The sequence below is a fragment of the Ctenocephalides felis genome, unplaced genomic scaffold (genome assembly GCF_003426905.1).
Source record: "Ctenocephalides felis isolate EL2017-DRISC unplaced genomic scaffold, ASM342690v1 CF-g0.4_SCAFFOLD_01604, whole genome shotgun sequence".
NCBI classification, from domain to species: domain Eukaryota; kingdom Metazoa; phylum Arthropoda; class Insecta; order Siphonaptera; family Pulicidae; genus Ctenocephalides; species Ctenocephalides felis.
This window is the reverse complement of record NW_020537758.1, coordinates 28,513,870-28,535,398: the sequence shown is the minus strand read 5'-3', so window position 1 is coordinate 28,535,398 and position 21,529 is coordinate 28,513,870. Positions and strand designations below refer to the sequence as shown.

Below are 21,529 nucleotides of genomic sequence, written 5' to 3'. Positions count from 1 at the left end.
GTAAACATGAAAATACGATCGCGTGGGACACGGAGCCACGGACACATTCGTTGGCACATTGGACATGCGGAAGATATAGATGAAAAGCTGCTAAACATTTATATAAATGATAAAAATCAATATTTTATTACATTATTATATCATTATTGGAAATTCAGAAAAATTACATGTAATTACGAGTCATATTACAAAATATATTTTCATAAAGGATGAACATAGCTCAATCAGTAACATGACTCACACGCCGGAGATCGGTGGTTCGATTCCTGACTCTTTCTAATTTCTGATTCTAAAAAAATAATGAATTGTAATCACAAGGTAAGTAGAAGAATGAATAAAACGGATTCAGAAAAATAAAGAATTCGTAAAACTCAGATATTTAAATAATTGAATAGAAAATGATATAAAAGTAATGCATGTGGCTAAATGCTAGTATAAAAGCCAAAAAATAAACAGACAAATCCAGTAAACAGTAAAAGTAACATAGGATCTGATTAATAAAGGTAGATAATTGCTTATAAAGTTTTATCAATACCGCAGTTTACTTCATTGTAAGATCTTCTCGTCGCTTCAAATTAATTAAATATGTAAAATTTGAGAGAATTAAGAGAGGAAAATTGAGCGTGGAAGTAAATTTTAAGTTATCCAATAAGCTAGATATTGCCTTATAAGGATTTATTAAGTATTTTATAATTTTTATATTGAGTAAACTATACTTCAGCGCCCTTTATTGGTAAGATCTTCTTGTCTCTTCTTCGCACTCGAAATCGGGGCTATATATTTCACGGGGCTCCACGGGAGGGCCAACGTGATGACGTCATTAAGAAACACTTAAGCCGCAGGGAGTCGTACTCGAATACCGGAGCTGCGCGTGGAGCCGAAACGTCTATATCGAATATCGTTCGAATTTTATCATAAATTCACGTTCACTATTCCGCTAATTTAACAAAATTCTCATGGAATTCAGTCTAAACAATTGCTATTATGAAATGTGTATTTTCAAAAACAAATTTGCAAAATAATATCACAGAAAGTTATAGAAAATTGGTTGTCTAAAGGTCCTTAAATATTATTGCTGAATATTATTTCGTAAGGTTTGCCAAATACTTTTGCATCATAAATTTACACTTACTATTTGCGAAAGTGTTTTCCACAGGAGACTCTGCAATACGAGCTCGCAAGCCGCCTTCTGGACTTGTTAATATAATTTATAACTGACTTATCGTTCTTGTTTCTGTTTTAGCTAAGACTTGATCACAAATATACATACATACATCTTGTATTTAAGTTTTCTAGCTAATATTTAACTTGTTTTTTTACGCAGGTTTTCACAGATGCAAAAATTAGTCGTCGCATTATACTTAAACAAGTATATTGTGTTTTACATAGTACAATTATCATAAACGAATAAATTTGGCTACGTATACCACAATATATTTCTAATTCTTTATCCTCCGCAAAAGCATAACATAGTCCACTTCCTATTAGAATCTGTGATTAATTGTCAACAAAAATAATTTTAACTTCTCTCACTTACATTTATCTCAACTCCGAAGCTGTTACAATCGTATACCTAGATAATAGAGTACTCTAGAAGAGTTCTTGAAGTCGATTAATCTGTTTGGAGAAGTTCCCGTACCTCTTTTTTGTGTGCAAGATAAAACTAAGATATAGAACCACGGATGACAATAAGAAAATAATCTGAAGTATTGTATATGATAGAGTGATGATTGAGATGATAAATAGATGATCTTCAAATCGAATGCATTTGAATGATGATTTTGAAATTTTATTTAAAGCGATCTCCCAAAGCGATGGATGGCTCTATGAACACATGGAAAGAAATCAACATAACGGTTCGCTTTGGACATGGAGTGCCGTTGAAATAGATCGCTTATTACGCTCAAACCATTTATATAAAATACTGATATTTATTTGATATTAGAGAAATATTATAAATTATTAGACGATATATATTTTGTTCCGATTTATATTTTTGCAAAACAATCATTTCTCTGATTATAAAGTGTGATTGCACACATGTAAAGAAATTCTATTATGTTTTGCTCAAATATTTATAATATATAGGAGCAAATCAAGCATTCTTATGTATTATACGTTATATGGTTGCCAATAAATCATACTTTCACCCCCAATGAAAAACTTGTTGCAAGATAAATAATCATCCAAGTTACAAAAATACAGCTTGAAAATAAATATCAACGTTATCAAAATCTTTTACCCTGCCAAAGGCAAAATCATTTTTCACTCCGTAAAATTCATATTAGTATCATAAGCATTTTTACGAGCAGATGTTCAAATATATATTTCCGAAACTAACAATTCCTGTGTGTTCCAACGTGTGTATCAATGCGTTTTTTCTCTCTCCGTCAATTTATATTCATTGTGTTCCAATAATAACCACTCCGCCCATTTCCTAAGGTGGTATTTAATATCACTCTTGATATGTTTATTATACTATTAAGAAGAATACATCAGTTAACGCGGCTTTGCTTCGCATGAAACAAATGCGTGTGCACATTGAATTAATACGAATTAATTGAACTGTACACTGTTAATATATATCACTGATCCTCAAATATAATAATGTATCAATTATTTTACTCAGAATGAGCAAAAAGTTATGTTAATGTTATTCAGGATTTCAAAGATATAACACTTAATTAATAATTTGTATAGAAAAATAATGTACTTGACGTAGCAGGCCCCTTGGGCAAGCATCTCCTGATAGAATTCACTTCATATTCAATTTCTTAGTAACGATATAAAACAAAGAAATCCAGAGGTTTATTAATATATATGGTGCTGAATACAAGAAAATCATTCCAAACAATCGTAGACAACGTGTTCTTATCGTCTGGCGTCCCTTGTCAAGTAATATAAATGCGACACAGGTGAGATTTTATTGTTAACAAGTCTAAAAGATAGTCTTTAACATTGTCTAATAGAAGTAGTAACCATCTTCCTATCAATCAAGGAGATAAGCAACAACGTGGCGCTTTAATCATCTGAGCGAAAAACGTACATACTAACGTTCACAAAAAGCTATCTTAATACACTTTGTTAACAAAGAGAGTAATGATACGCGTTCGCGAGCATAATGCATCGAGCAAAAGCTCTCCGCCGATGCACGCGCAAAAAGCGCTGAGCACACGATATACATTTCCCCTCCCGCTTAACGTAATAAATTAGTTCAGATTTTAAATTACAGTGCATCCTTGGTGGGCAAATAAAGAATCATACCCGTCCCTATTCCGCAACGTGAGCAGATCGTGCGATGTCTCCTTCGCCGAGAGTTGAGTTTGTTATGCGTCCCGGCCAATCATGACCGGTTGGATTCATTTAAATGCTCTGTTATTATTATGACACCCATAGCGCGGTGGAGTGAGCGAACAAAGGAGATCGGACGAACTGGGGAAAAAATATCATTTTCGATTATATCGAGATGGAAAATATCGGCATCAATAGTCAATCAATATCTCAGCCAGTATTTGGAAAAAAATGCCATCCAATAGTCTCCAATATTTGTCATGGTTTGCCTTCTCGATAGGGCCAGTTTCCAATATTTGTTATAATCCATCCGAAAACCATATTTTAAATGTCTATTATAAAACACAGTGTAGTTAGGTGATTGAACAATGGACGAAAAAATGTGGAAAAAATATCATTCACCATTATAACGAGATTGGAAATGTCGGCATTAATCCAAGCCAGTGATTTCGAGAAAGAAAAAGTAATTCTCGATTGGGCCAGTCCCCAATATTTGTCATAATTTATTTGAAAACCATCACTATATAAAAATACTTATTATAACAACCAGAGCATGAGAAGTGATTGAACAAAGTATACTAGACAAACTATATTTATGTGTAAAACGCCTGACCGTACAGCAAATACAAATATCTTTTTGACAGTTTGTGGCCACCAACTCATAGATCATAGACAAACTATGAGTAATTAACTTGTATTTATAACATATAATTTATATATTATTGAACATTTTTAAAAAAGTTTAAAACTTAAATTTGTATTCGAATAGATCATCTCATATGTTGTGTGACCCAATAAGAACCCAATAAAATTAATAATAATTTATTGTGAACATCAGCTCCATATAAGGCAATAAAATCATTCGATATTACTTTATTATTATTATATTAACAACATAAATCATTTTCCATTGTAATGTAAAACTATTCATGTTCACTGAGTCTATAAATGACACCTAGTTCGATAATTGAAGTTTTTGTGATTGCTTTAGTATGCTCATTTGCATGATATGTAACAAAACAAGAAAAATATTACTCTATTAAAATGATTGAAACGTGTTGATATGTCAATCTTGAGACCATTCAACATGCAAATTATATAGATACACATACTATTAAACTATTCATGAGATGAATGAGTGCATTTTGTGTACGCTTATTATAGTGAACTTGATTTTGATTGGGTTGTTATTGATGTAAAATATTTATCATCAGCTTTATGTAATTTTGTAAAGATTTGATTAAATTTAAGCAAAAATGGAATTCTACTTTACTGCACATTATTATTATTTATTTAATGCACATTATTATTATTTATATTAGATATAAAAATGATAAAAAAAAACAAGTGAAATTTATTAAACGACGTATATTATGAGCTAATAATGGTTAAAAAATAGCATTGCTTATGAATTCATACAAAATTACTTGAAGTTCTATTGATGAAAATTAGAATTGAGTCCAGAGGTTTACTCTAACTCACAATCAGCAAACCGTGATTAAGATTACAAAGCTCTCCACTTTCAAAATACGTATTAAAATGCCACTCGTCAATACTCAACAAACATTTCCAGATTTAACTATATGAAAAGCTAATCTACGTCAAGTTTGGTAGTTTGCTTTCATGGCAATCGGGTACCACTTCATTGTTGAAGATCCCGAATGCTTGGTCTACAATAATCCTATTGTTAGCCCGACATCGTTTTGTGAATGAAACCGTTCTCGTAAAGAAGTGAACTAATTTCAGAAAAAAATGTATTTTTTGCGCATGATCGCCCCCGACATGGAAATTATTCCCGAGAGACTGATAAGTACATCCGTTATTATGAATGATACGTTTTTATGTCAAATTAGATTCGGTTAAATTTTTCGAGAAATACGACAAAAACTGTCATACTTAGTTTAATATAGAAGATATTTTAAATAGTTTTTTTTCTTTTGTATCCAGGTTGCAGAGAAACTGCATTTATTTATGCTATAACGAGTGCAGCAGTTACGCACACAATCGCGAGAGCCTGCAGCGAAGGAAGTATAGAATCCTGTACGTGCGATTACAGTCACCGAGGAAGATCACCTCATGTAAGATATTTTTAAATAATAATCCGCGCCAAAAATCTAAATATAAAAAAGTAAAATGATTCGCATTTCCGCAGATAAGCAGTCATGGAGCAGTTGCAGGTGTTAAGGACTGGGAGTGGGGTGGTTGCTCTGATAATATTGGATATGGATTCAGATTTTCGAGAGAGTTTGTAGACACGGGAGAACGAGGAAGAAATCTTCGTGAAAAAATGAATTTGCATAACAATGAAGCAGGAAGAGCGGTAAGCTATATTTTTATATGTATTATATTTTGTCAAAATCATAGTTACTATCAATAACGGATAGACGTGCAAAAATATAACCCAGAATAAATAATTATATTGCATGCAATAAATAATTTTATATTTATTGCATGCAATTTATTTTGACATTATACGGTTATTTCAATTGTCATACAACCCTTTATAATTATAGATCATACAAGGCTACTCGACTTTTATTAACAGTTATAAAATTTTCACAGTTTTGAAAACAGCTTTCCAAATCATGTTATCTTATTTACCAATAGAAAATTTAATTTTCCAATAAGCTTGAGCTCACTCCGCGACTAAATGCGCGACTATAAATGCCCATATGTCAAATCAATCAGATGATCTTTCATTATATTTATTAATTAACCCGGTTTAATTCTCGATCCATCGATCATTCCGCGCATCTGACTAATTTTGTAGCTCAACGACCTACGTCCCCGTTGTGTTGTTGGGAGTCCGAAGGCATCGCGAGACGCATTCTCGGAGACCGAAAAACGTGAACACCAGCGAGCCAACAGTACGAAATTTATACGAACCAGATTAAGCTATTATTCAATCGATTCTCGAAAGAAAAGGCGAATTTATTTATTAATCTATAACTTTATAACAACGACGCGTTCACAATAAATAATGACCACACGCGTAGACCCGGCCGCGAGTCAACTCACCCGGTACTGATTTATGCCCGAATCAAAATACCGGACCGCGGGCGCTGCTCATATGATAAAAATCATATCATGCGAAACATGTTTGTATATATATATATATATATATATATATATATATATATATAAACTACGCACAGTTTCTTCTTCGAGAACAGTGCTCCGAGATATCAGTTCGAAAAGAGATGAAAGGCCGGACGAGAAATCGTTATTTGAAAAATTTACATAATTAAACATTTCAGCAGACTGGCACAATTTCAAAACATCTCGGGACTTGCAAACATAAAACACTCTAATGTCAATTAATATTATGGCCCAATCGATTGGGGTACAAATTTGAGTATCATGACAGATGATGAAACTAGAATGTAATACCAAAACCGCATTAAAATTATAATGAAATTATTTTGATACCTAAAAATTTCACCTTAATGCGGATCTGTAGGTTTAAAACGAGTTTTCAGCATTCGTTACAGTTCCCACATGATTTTGTTATACAAACCGATAAGTAAACTCTAATATTGAATAATTGATCGAGACAAATTGATTTGATAATCTATTAGATATTGTCAAATTTGCATATATTAATCTGCATCGAGATACCTTTTTTTGTGGCCTTTGGACATGCCGCGTTGCTTTCATGACGACAATGATAAATCACTCTGTTTTCAACGAGACTCGTATCGAGTAAGATGTAAATAAAACGGTACGTATAACATTGTACAGCATTTTACTTAACAAAAAACGAAAATCAAATAAAATGGAATAACTCTTTTCTAAGGTATATTTGAAATATATTTTACTGGAACTCGGAATACTTTTATCGTTTCGTAGTATTTGATCGTGATAATGTTTACAACGGGTGTGTTTTGTGTGCTTTTGGAATTACTCATTTTAAAATCTAGAGTGAACGATAATGCTATCAAGTGAACTTATTCCTTTGCGGACGCCGTCAACTCTCACAATTTACTAAGAATCTAATAAGATATAAACCAGATTCCCATGGAATTCAAATTTCCATTCTCAAGGAATTGAACGCTATCATTGTACAAAAAAAAACAAATTTGAAAAAAGTTATTGTATAAGATATAATTCGAATTGACATAACCGATGCATAATAATTTTCGACAATAAATTTAAAGTGAGGGTGGCATGATCAGGCGACATTTCACAAAATAAAAATATGGTATAAAATTCCAATACTAAATCCTCACGAAGAGATATAAATCAACTGCATTATGCTATACACACGAACGACGGCCGAGTCTCTTATTTAATTTAATGATGACGCAGATCTGATGTATGTTATTGCAATGGGCATTAAATGCTTACCCAGCTCGCAATGTCTTATTTATTATTAAGCGAGATTTTAAACGCGGCTGCATATGTATAAGATTCGATCTCGAAAGGATTACACACGCTGGTAGCGATTATGAAAGCTGGATTGAAAAGATTAATCTGTGAGCATTAGTTTAAAATAATCTTGTGACAGTTTTGTCATTTAATGGATAGGCATCGGTTTATAAATAATTAATTAATTTTGATTGACGACATTTTCTTCAAATCATCAACTGATTTTTTACTCGTTTTGACTTATTTTATTTAGACATCTGTCAATGAATCATTGAAATTCAATGCGATGACCTCCAAAAATGCTATATCGATTTAGACTTCAAAAGAACCTAGAACAAAAAAAATATTTTTTTATAAAAATTATTCTGTTACTTGCTAAACTAACTGATTCCTTCCGTACATTACCTATCTTTGTTATGACTGCATACTCCAAGTTTCTATTAAATTGCTCTCACGATTTTACTCCCACATTTATGCAAATGCACCGAAGCATAAATAATTGTTCAGGTAGTCCGTGATAAATAGTACGTTTGGTAAGCGATGTTTAAAGTTAAAAGCACGGCATCATCAGTGTAATGAACATCAACTGTTCATGTAATTTCACCGATTAATCTGTCGACCTGAATCGCCTCCTGCATGAATTTATTCTTCCGGCTTACGTAAGTCACTTGATAATATCGGAGGCCGTTTGACGTTTCAATTTAAGAAAAAACCTGCTCTTCGGCCAGTGCCGTGCGAAGAAAAAGAAATTATATAAGATATAAAGAAAATTATATTATAACATAATACGTTTTATTCTATATTCATCCTTAAGATTTATTTTTTATTTTGAACCAAATTCTTGTAATTGATGTGACGATTTTTTTTAATTCGTAATTAAAAATTTCATACAAGTCATGCAACCCTACGTTTTCACTTTCCTACCACAAATCCCTGTTTCGTAATAGTCATTTCAGTAATCAAATAATTTTTTATCCCGCTTTTTTCATTTTTTTCAAATTTTTAAAAATTTCATTTTTTTCAATGTAAATTGAAAAATCCATACAACTCAGAACTTTTACCTCTCAACTAGAAATTCTTATTTCGAAAGTAAATTTAGTAGTCAAAAATCTTTTGATGATATACTCCTTTATGAATTAACAAAATCAGTGAGATATTATAAATTCAAAAGTAAATTCGACTCATTTTAAATGCTTACAAAATGTTTATATCGAAATCGATCGTGAATTATTCCGGCGCGCGCTCTTGCGTCGCGTGGCCGCACACGAGGCATGGTGAGTTATCAAGCGGACCTGATAATTAACCGCCGCGTCTTATTAAACCCCGATCGCTCCGATGCGGTCGATCTGCGGTGAATACATTACGAAGGCGAATCTGTGATCTGCTCTGCCTCCCCTGTCGCGAAGATACGCCAAACAGAAGGAAGATAATACATAAAATTAACCGTTATAATATATTGCATTAATAAATTATTTTTATGGAGATCATATATTTCTTTAAAAAAAAGAAACATGTGAAATGTCCCTCTCTTGTTGCTCTTCGACTATAAAGCGAGAAAACTTTTGTCCGTTCTGCTTATCAAATGATTTTATTATTAAAATGATGTTGCGGTCATTATGAGCGCAGTTATGCGCATCGGCATGTCACTCATATGCGTCATACATGAATAATCGGACGCATGTGAAAATCGTAAAGTAAAATTGTGGTTAATTAGAATAAATAATTTGTTTCAGCACGTGCGATCGGAGATGCGACAGGAATGCAAATGTCACGGAATGTCTGGATCGTGCGCAGTGAAGACTTGCTGGATGCGGCTTGCGAACTTCCGCAAGATCGGAGACAACTTAAAAGACCGCTTTGATGGAGCATCTCGCGTGCTTGTTGGTAACAACCATAGAAGTTCGGGCAGCGGGCACAGTTCCGGGGGCAACGGAGCCAACAATAACCGAGCAGGGCCGATGAGCAACGTGGCCGGACAGGCGGGAAGACGCGGCGGATCGTCAGGAGTCAACAAGAAGTTTGATCGGTACAACATACTATTGAGACCTCACAGGCCCGAGCACAAGGACCCGGGTATCAAAGACCTGGTCTACTTCGAATCCAGCCCCGGATTCTGTGAGAAGAATCCGCGTCTCGGTATCCAGGGCACGCACGGTAGACAATGCAACGACACATCCATCGGAGTGGATGGTTGCGACCTGATGTGTTGCGGACGAGGCTACAGAACTCAAGAAGTGCAAGTGATTGAACGCTGCAATTGCATATTCGAATGGTGCTGTAAAGTCAAGTGCAGTTGGTGTCGTATAAAACGGACAATACATACATGTTTGTAGACAATCAATTTTAGTGTTATCAATTGTTATTTATATAATAGTATAATAAGATCGTTTTGTACGTTAACATTTGACACAAAATCCACCGACCATTATAGTATTGCTTTTCATTATTACTTTGTAATTAACCTTTGTCGATGATTTGTTTATCTCATCTACATTACTGATCAGACACCGTTACGTTTATCACAATAATCCACAATTTTTTTGGTAATATTAAAGTATATTAGAATCACGCGCATAATAGCTATTACAATTAATACTATATCAGCAATCATATTTTGCTCACGCTAAAATTTATTTAAATAAAAATTGTTTTATAATTATGGGTTAGGCATGAAAAGACTCGTGCAAATATGTCCTATTATCAACGAAACGAATTTATCCCACAATTCTAAGCGTTCGGATAGGTCACATTAAATTGTTATCTTAGACACGAGTATCAAATTGCGTAAAAATTTCACTAGCTGAACCATTTTTTTAAATTTGTTTTTCAATTATAAAACGTAACTTTGTTATGAGAAGTTCAACATTGTTCATCTTCCGCTCATATCGCCCATACCTACATCTTACTCAAGACTGATTAAATTAAAATGAACTTTAAAAGAATGCAAAAATTAGATTTATTAAATTATGAAAAACAATACCGATCTTGTGAGTTGTGAAAGTATACAACGTGTTTTACGCTAGTCAAGCAGCGATCATTCTGTACATATGTATATAATAATATATGTAACTAAATTATATGACAAAATAAATTTAGCAGTAATAATTTAAATATTAATGTAATATAAAAACAAATATTAGTTTCTAAGCGGATTTTATAATTTATTGAATTTATTTTAAATATATATATGATTGTATATAAATTAATGTAAATATTTATTTTGATTTTAAGCGATTAGTATTATTTGTTAAATTTTTGTATATACGTACTTTTATTTAATTGTATTAATATTTTTATAAATATAGTTTCATACGTAATTTGAAATATTATATTTGTATATATGTGTATTTTAAAACGATTGGTACCAAATAATTGTCACTTATTACATATAAAAATATATTTAAATAAAAAGTAATTCTAAAAAATACTCCACATTTATTATTTTCTTAATAATACTAATTCTTAAGATTTTAAGTATCAGTATTCAAAATAATATCATAGTGTCAAATCATTAAATAAAAAAATAAAAATAAAAATAAAATATTTAAATTGAATTGAATTTTTTTTAATTTAGTTAAGAAATAAAGTACTAAAAATGTTTATTTTATAATAAATCGGCTGCCAAAAAATAATTTTAGCATTAATCAACAATAAGTTTAGTAATAAAAACTAATTAAAAATAAGTTTTTACCTAAACAATTTGATATGGATTTAGAAAATAATGTTTATATAATTATTATTTCAAAATTTAATTTTCTCAAATTCATATATAACAACTCATCTATTTCAACTTTTTTTCTCGAATTATCAACATAATCGTTTTATAATTACTTAATTTAATAATAACATTTCTAAATACATTTCCTAATTAACTGATGCACCAATAAAAAAGTATTCAAAACGAACAAATCATTTTTGAAACCTAATCATCCACGTCAATCACAACAATCAACTAAACAATACAAATAACTCTCATATTATTTTACTTGGCAATTATGTTATGAAGATTTTTTGATAACGTCATTATGGTTAAATAAATTTTAACATTCTCCGATCAAAAAAATTATGCCTTAATAATCGTTCCGCGTCGATAAATTGAGATACCGCCGTGATAGTCTTTAATGAATATTGATGAACGTGCGATAACTGTTAACTGATTAAATATTGTGACTAGCCAAATTAAATTATCGGAGAATAGAAAACGGTTTAGTAAACATAATGAGTGGCTAATAATTAACATTCTGTTTTATACCCACGTTGATTGCTAATTAATGCCTACAACAATTAATTATCATATTTTAATTCGTTGTTTTATATGCTACAAGATTGTTTCAATATTTGCCGAAATACGCAGTAAAGTACAAAACTTGAACGATAATACATTATCATATAAAGGAATATAATAAGTATGAAACAAATTATTTTAAAGATTTGTGCATTTTATATTTGGAATTTTTTTGGTTGGTAAATTTTAAATATACAAATCTGTTCATTCTTCTGTTGTATAAATAACGATTGAGATGAAGCTAAATGAATGCAGATTGTACCCCCAGTACCAAAGGAATTTATATAAAAATAATACTTGTCTTTAATTGGAATTCTTGTCATAATACTCTACGAATATGAAATGAAATTTGCTACCCCTTTCAAAATTATTCGCATAGTTGGAGATGTTTTAATATTGTAATCAAAACTCGAGGTATTGTGTAGCCTCCCCTGAAACTGTACAATTGCACAGGTGTACAAAACATTCAAAATGTATTTAGAAAATCAATTATAGCTATTATTATGTTCTATAATTATTATATTACAAATACAATATAAAATGTTCAAAAATATAATAATAATAATATATTTATAAATTTAATAAATCTTATTTGGTTCACAGCTTGATTCATAAAGCAAATTTAGAAAGTGCCATCTAACAAACGAAAAACAAATTCTAATTCGTCATATAATTGTTAGCAATTAATGTAAGTGCCTGTTAGAAACAAACAATAGAAAAACTGATGGACCAAAGGATGCTATAATTTGTAAATTTTATCATCAATTTATCAATGAAAAGATAAATGGCCTTTTCATATATGACATCTATCGCCTGTGTATAAGGATGTCAGCTACGGACAACAAAAAAAAATCAAAATGTAGTTTATAAAAAGACGAGCGTTGTAGGGAGTGAGATAGCATTTAGAAATACAAAACTTTCCATCCACTTTTAAATACTTGGTTTAATTACTAAATAAAAAATATATTTATGTCACCTATTAGCGTTGATATAAATATATAATACATGCATTGAAATAAAAACCACATGCTTGCATTTTCACCAAAAGGTTTACCTTCCACGAATATAAAATATCAAATATATTCATATGAACGCGGAATGGCCGCGTTGTCGCATACGCAACATTGCACAAAATGTTTTATTTTCAGTTCATACGACGAAATTATTTTTTTCGGACCACCATCGCACTGCTTGTCCGACTGGAAAACGCGTTTTGAAGTCCGACTATCGAAATCTTTGACCAGCAATAAATTGAGTATTCGACAAGTCGATGGAAGTAGTAATGAATGATGACACAGCAGCTACTGAACATGAGAGGATCCAGAACATCGCTAAATCGCGACATTCTTTGCATTCTTTAGATATAGAGATTTGGGCAAAATGGATATTTGATTCACACGGCACCAAAAATATAATGCTTGGCTAACATCACAGATGACATTCTGCTGGTAAAAGGTAAATTTAGTAAATATAGATATGGTGGTGAAGATGAATGAAGGAAATAAAATGAATCGTCTAGGTAACTAATGAAGAAACTCTGTAAAGACTGGGCGAGAAAAGAATTTTACTGGACACTATTGTAAAAAAAGGAACATTTGACCTGAATCAGGGATATTAGGAAAAAAATGAATCGCACTTTATTAATAGCTATAATTTGATAAAAAAAATTATTAAAAATGTTCTAATACTAATAATATGTTTGCAGTAGTTTTTACTTCAAAACATTTACTGTTTCATATCAGGTTGTACGAGGTGAGTATCGAATATGGAACCAAACGGTAAAAATTTTCATTTGTGATGTTTGAATTCTTTTTTTTAAATCAGGAACATCTAAATAACATACTGCGAAAAAGAAAGTTATTTACTTAATGCAACTTATTTATTATTTAAAAGCTAATTAATGATGGCTTGAGAAAGCTTAGATGTTTCCTCAATAATTTATTCAACACAAGAAACAATTTATAGAAGTTAATAGTATATAAGTACTCAGTTGCAAATATTTAAATGACGCTTTTTGTTCATACATTTTAGAATAAATCCGATGTTTTAATATATATGTATTGATAAATATAAAAAAACTAGACCAGATCGATATTATGAATTTGAATTTTAAAAGAATGAACTAAACTTTAAATACAAATTAGTTATTTAATATTCCAGTCTTTTTATTTATTTTACTTGAATAATTCTAATTAATTGTTTATTACGATTTACATTTTAGGTTATGAGGTAATATGAGTGAAAATGTACATTTAATTACAGTTGTAAATCAACAACTATACATAGTACTTGTGGAACATTTTACTATTATTTTATTCAGTGTTTTAACACAACGGTGACTGACACAAAAACAAGATAATTCACTAGTGAGAGCAATACAAAATATCGATATAGGCAAACTATATAAAATCTTGAAATTTTAAATCCTGAGATAACAACGTCTATATTTATTTTTTTGTAAAATATTTTTATGTTAGTGAATAAATATGTGGCATATTTATAAAAACTATAATAAATTTTGTAATATTTATAGAATATCAAAAAATGTAAAAGCATTACTATTTGCTTTATGATTTATTTACTTAAATCATACCTCATTTTTTTGTCTATTGATGAACATAAGTTATTAGTAATTATTTAAAAGCATTTGACAAAGTTGTACAATATCAAATAATCTACAACAATGTCAAACATTACAAGAATTCAAAATTTAAAACATAACGAAAACAATATAATTATGACAAAATTTTCAGAAAAGGACAACTTGTTCGACTAGTTAATTAACATAATAACATTAATCCACTAACAACTAATTCATTTAAAAAGAGACAAGAATTTGAGAATTATTTTAGATCGACTTTTTTCTAAATCTGTCAACCCTCCCGTTGTAACTTGTTTGATGAAACAGTTTTACAGATATTCAAGTGGCGAATTTGATATACGGCGTTTGTGAGTTAATACGACTATATAATGATAAAGCCATAAACGTTGAAATAAATGCCAAGAAGATAAGAGATTTTATTAGTGATTTCTTCACGATGACAGGCAACGTGTGTGCTGTTGTTTTGCGATTAAATATTTTACGTCCGAAATAAACTTGTTATTTATGCGAAAATAATGAAGACCTCACTACGTCGGCCGATTTACGAATCTATCAATGCTACAACATTTATATACAAGTTTTGATATCTTTGTAGTGTAACACGTGGACAAAAATGTTGTAGAAACAATCAAAACAGTTTATCCCGCAAATTGTTTTTTATTTGTAACCACTGTAATCAGAACTATTCGTATTTTGAACTGTTTTATAGAAGACTTAGCCTAGACTACTACTAATGGTGCTATCAAGAAAGGGCAACCCGATGATCGAGATTATATGATCTTTAAGTGAAAATTTAGTATTATAGTGCTTGATGCCAAGTTGGCCGAGATTGGGAACGACCCATAAACTAGGAATTGCTACCCTACGTTCTTTACTATTTCACGACGAGCCCATCCAGAAAATGATAAAAGTTATGTTAGTAGTTGTCTATCACAAGTGTCTGTTTCTATTTTCATCCCGTCATCTCTAATTGTTTCTCCGGTCAAGTTTTAATATTTTTTACATCGTTTATTGTTTAATAATCACTAATTAACTACCATAATGCTTTCAGTTCATAATACAATGATTAGCTCAAATACAATAGAATTTGTTGAAGAGCAAAAAAGAGACCAAGAAACCGATGAAGAATATAAGCAAGACGGACGGCATATCCATATAATAGGATCGTTTTTGTTAAAGGTGTACTTATCTTATTACCGATCTCCTAATAGTTTAGACGAGTCATTGCCTGTGATGTGCGAACGAGCCGTCCATGTGAGAAAATGTATATTTTCACATTCCGTTCATCATGTTGACTCAACTCGGAAATTTCATATTATGTACTTTAATTAAATCGAAATAAATTTAGATTGACAAAGAATATAAAAACCTCGCGCGCCAAACAACCAAGGCAGAAACATTTGAAAATTTTCTTTCAGTTCAGAACAAAATATTTATTTGTATAAAAGTTCAACTATTAATAGTATTGCATAACATTATAGAAATTCTAATTACTGAAGAAATTTTTATTGACCAACGATCGGCTTCTAAAAAAGCTATGCAGCCAAGAAATTCCAACTGTGTTTTGAGATCTGTTCTTAAAAAATATATTATTACCATAGATAATTTGTTATGAAATATTTTTGTATTAATACATTTTACAAATATTCTAATTTTTAAGCATGCTACTTGACATTTACTAACTGTTTTAGCACGGATACTTTTAACCAGTGATTCCCAAAGTGGGCGCCAGCGCCCCCTTGGGGGCGCTGCGGCGATTCTGGGGGGCGGTGATGGGCTTTGGTGTATTTAGGGGGCGATGCTTAGTTGTAAGGGGCGTTTAAAGCACAAAACTAAAAAAATATTATAATATTAATATTATATATAAATAAAAAATTAAAATTGAATTATAATAAAAAACACTGAATTATATAAAGATAATATTTTAGTTGAAGTTAATCAAACATATTTGCATAGGTGTATTAGTAAGTAAATCAGTTTTAAAACTATGCACTGCCAATTCTTGTTTCGCAAAAGGTTTAATGAAAAGTATGGTTCATATGTTTCTTTGTATGTCGATAATTTATATAACTTTTCAAAGCGTGTAACTTTACCAAATTTTGTAAGGGATTCATTAAGAGATTTTTTGTAAGAGAATCTGTAAGATTGGCGGATTATTTGTCGTGCTATTGATTATATTTCTTTGATATCTACCCGTAACTGTCCACCCGCGTTTTGTAAAATATATTTATCGGGGCCTAGTATAATTCTTTCGTTACCTAAAATTTCAAAAAACGTATCAACACCTATCAACATATTTACTTCGCGCGGAATATTTAAGTGTGAATCCAAAAGTTTTAATCCATTAGGAAGATTTAGTTCAGCAATTTGGATTTGCTGCGCGGGTAGTAGACTCAATATTTTCGTAAGCACAAAGGCATTTATATTTTTTTATTTTTTGCAAATGTGCCATCTTCATTAAATATTTCTAAATTTGTAAAATTATTCGATTTCGTTGAAATTCCAACAAAACACCGTGGAGCTTAAGGCTCCTGGATTGAGATTTAACGCGTAATTTTTGGAATAGCGATTTTGATATTGTATTAATTTCCGAGTCTAAATCCGCTATTGCTTGAATTTGAACGCGACTCCCTTTATGACTTTTTGCGAACAAATTTACTGTACGTACGAGCGCACTCCCCTTCATTCCTTTTCCCTCACATTAAAATTATAATCGAAATACCTCGAAATACATCAATTGGCTTTTAAATTTTTAAAATCGGTTCATGCGCTTTTAAGCAAACATCGTTGAAAATTCTAATTTTGACAAAAGCCATAAAAACGATACTAATTTTTGCAAACTTTGACGAATTTTCAAAATTTAACGACTTGCCGTAGGACCGTAATATTTTAGTATGATCTATAAGACTGTGGTATCTACCGTCAAAAAAAATATAAATTGTCTAAAAAATTACTACTACTTATTAATTACTACTACTTAAATTAATAAAAACACTTTATTACAAGAAAACGGCCCGGCCGATCATTACTAAGAACTAATCAAGTCGATTCCCAACCAATATCTTTCGAACGGTTTTTGAATTTTCAAAATAGATTCAGAATTGCGGGCTAAAACGTGGACGAAATTTTTTTCACTTTTCTGCTATTTATAAAGAAGCGGCTTGGCCGATCGTCGCACAAACAATAGTCCTCATCGAGATACATCGAATGGCTTTTAGTTTTTTGAAATCGGTCCAGTCGTTTTTGAGAAAACGTCGATTTACGGCAAAAAATCTGTTCACGCACACACACACACATACTTTGTCCAAATGTTGGTCTCATTCAATTCAGAATGGCTTGAAACGTCGAGAAAACATAAAATTAGCAGATTTTTTGATGAAAACAAACTTCTCCTTCGGAAAGTTTGTAAGGGGGGCGCTGAGTAACATTTTTTCTGGAAAGGGGGCGGTAGGTAAAATAAGTTTGGGAATCACTGCTTTTAACTATGTGTATGTGGCGTTTTACCTCAAGGCAAGTTGCAAAAACTTTGTGAAGTCTGTAATTAATCGCCTGATTGAATAATACTTAAAATTTAACATGTTATCAAGTTACCGCAAGGATTTAAAAAAACACGGCCCAACTTTCCAAAATTAAAAAAAAAATCATAATTTAACCACTTTTTATAAGTGTATAATATCATAAGATATTTGTGAAGGCTAGTATAAAAAATAGATCGTTTTTCAAAAACTGATCAGCACAATTTTCAACTGCTAGCTTTCGAACAGTTTTTTTAAATTCAAATATATATTTTATATCTGATTTTTTTTTGCAATTTCAATATCGGTTTAGATTTTAAAATGAGCGTAAAATTTTGTACTTTTTTGCTGATTATAACGAAGCGACTCGGATGAACTTCACAAAAAATTGAGTAACTATTGAGTTACATCAACTGATAAGTTTTTAAAATAACGACAAAACTGTCAAACGATTCTGAATGACATGAACGACCAGGCAACAAAATTAATTAATTGAGTTTTCTGACAAAACCTTGAAAATATCCTTCGAGAAGCTAAAGCGATATAATGCTTGACTTAAATTCAAACCCTTCCGAATTAATATTTAGATGTTCAGATTAGTATAGAAATATTTTTTATTAATAACTCAACGAAGTCGAGTTATTCGTATCGAAATAAATAAAAATTGAACAAGATGGAAAACAGGCGCATGTCTCCAGCCAAAAATTTGACACAAAAACAAAAGAATCAAGTACAGCACATGACAAAACACGAGATCACAAGTTCTGATACTTTCAAACCTGTGATATCACGACAAAAAATTATTACCGGTCATAATTTTATAAAACCATAAAGAGCGTCGTGGGCTATGAATATATAACTGCTAATTATATTTCAGTTTTACTTTTATTATTCCAGTTCCTTTATTTCATCATTTTTTCATGAAGGCTCGCCTTCTACACACATTTCATCTGTGTACGTATAATCTGTTCATCTTTATGACATTTTGGTAGGCGAGATGTGAAAATGTTCATTTAATTCTGTAAGTGTTTTACGAACGCGAATTGTGAGTTATAAATTAGTTTAGTCACAGCGTGTGATGTGACTTTATTGCTTTGTTTTTCGATAAGAGACAATAAAACATAATTTTATAATGAAAATGACAAATTTATTTGTTTATGTGACCTTATGGTACAATGAAACAATGACTGGATCAAACAAAACAATCAGAAAGAATGATAATAGAAAATCGAATTGCCATCCGATTTACGATTTGCTAGACTTACTATTCACATCGGCTTGGAGTATTTAAAAGATTTCAGAATAAAATTGAATATTTTATTTTTCTGCGTCGAAAAGTCAAACGGGATGGAATGTCATCTAATAATATATATATATATATATATATATATATATATAATTTGATCAAGCCGCAAATTAGTAACTATTCTTACCTTTGCTTGAAGCTGACATCTTCACATGAAATTGATATTTTTATGACATATTATACACTAATCATGATCATTAAAAAGTCTTAAATCACACCTTTTCTTATTCACGTTTCATTACGTATGATATCAATATAACACTTGCAATCTTGTAACAACAAACAATATAAATATAATTATTATAACAACATGGCTCCTGACACAATTTGAATGCACAATCTTTTGTAACTTATATTAATATTATTTCCTCTCACTATAATCATTTCATTTGATGTATATAACTATTTTTTGATTTTTCAATCGATACGTAATATTCAATATGCGAAAATATAATATGAAGGGTTAGTAACTGATCATAATCGCGCACACAATTTCCGAAATAATACAAATTAAAATATTCTGCTAAAATATAATTTATATCTGCTAATTTATAATTTATTAGAAACACAAATAAGTATGTGTTTCCGCCAGATTTTCCACGAACTGCCATAATCACATAAACTGTATATTTTACTGACATTTTACGCACACCACTTGAATCACTGAACACTTGTAAATCTCATTTGCAAATAAACATTTTCCACTAAGAATGATATCAATATAAAACTTGCAGTCTTCATAATAACGAGTCATACAAATATTATTCTTGAAACAACATGGCTTCTTGCACAATTTTAAAGGCTCATGTATTATTTTAAATCACTATAATTGTTTCCTTTGATTAAATAATGATTTAATTATGAAATTCGAGCCGATATGCAATATTCATATGTATTATCGTAATAACATTTCAAAACACTTCAAAGGTCGCTCACAAAATTTCCGAAATTATACGAATATATTCGGTTGATATAACTTGTGTACATAAGTACATTAAAACTTCGAACTTCGAATTATATATATACATAAAATTGACACAAAATTTCTATCTGAGAAACAAGGCTTCTTTGCGAATATAAATACGATTTCAATTACTAATCTAATTACATTATGGTATGTTATAAGTTTATGGAAATAATACTAAATTCTATATATAATATTGAATATCAGTTTAATTTTTATCATATAATATTTTTTGTTCATACGTAGGAAATGTGGAAAGCAATTCTATATATATATATATATATATATATATATATATATATAATTTCACTGAATTACTAAGACAATTCTTGGATTTTTCTCGTCATTGTGGGAGGCCACGAGGTCGAATGTGTTCCTTCAAATTCATAACGCGTACCACCTCCCTGAATGTGATCATTATCTGAATCACGAATGACATGACCAAGTTACATCATAAAAGTTAAATTTTAATTGGAATATAAATAATAAAACTTATCAAACTGAATATTAAAATATACGGTAACTATTTCCAATATTATACTATTGGTATTTAATAATTTATCAAAATCAAAGTCGTGATTACCGAGTCTCGAGTACAAAACCGCGTGATGATTTTTTATTAAATTTAATATTTTTGGAAGTCAATTCAATAGTTGGCATTATCAGTCTTTGATATAAAAATGAAAACGTATCTAGTGATGCTGACTTACAAATTACGAGAAGGGCTATTTTCTTGAAACATATTGATATATTAAAAAACAAAGTCACCACTGCTTTATAACAGACTGCCCGAAGTAGTTATCAAACATGAAACTTCTAAATGGAAGCCCATAGAAATGGAATCATTATGTTAGTGCAAAGTTCTCGATAAATTTGATAAAATAAAGTACTTAATATATAAATATATACAGAAAGTGGTACAACGAACTTCATATGCAAGTTTTTTATTTGTTGAACGATAATGGTCATCAATAAATAAAAAGTACAAAAATATTATATATATGTATGTGTGGTGTGTATGATTATATTTTCATATATAACAAGTTGTTTTTAGCAATTATGTTCAAATAACTATAAAATTTTATTATCCTTTCGATGAGCTTATTTCTGTGTTATAGTAAACTTGAACTTCGATTAAGTGAAATCATCTAATAAGCGAATCACTTATTACGGTTATATGTAGTTTATATAAATAATT

General features: G+C 30.6%; 1 protein-coding gene across 1 annotated transcript in view; it reads left to right on the top strand.

Annotated features, from left to right (window-relative positions):
* The window catches only part of LOC113372413 (protein Wnt-1), a 50,283-nt gene extending 40,291 nt beyond the window's left edge, over positions 1 to 9,992 (top strand). Inside the window, exons 3-5 of the mRNA XM_026612739.1 lie at positions 5,239 to 5,369; positions 5,444 to 5,611; positions 9,393 to 9,992. Of these exons, the coding sequence (XP_026468524.1) occupies positions 5,239 to 5,369; positions 5,444 to 5,611; positions 9,393 to 9,992 (899 nt within the window). The remainder of the gene's footprint in view (positions 1 to 5,238; positions 5,370 to 5,443; positions 5,612 to 9,392) is intronic.
* Positions 9,993 to 21,529: the final 11,537 nt, after the last annotated feature.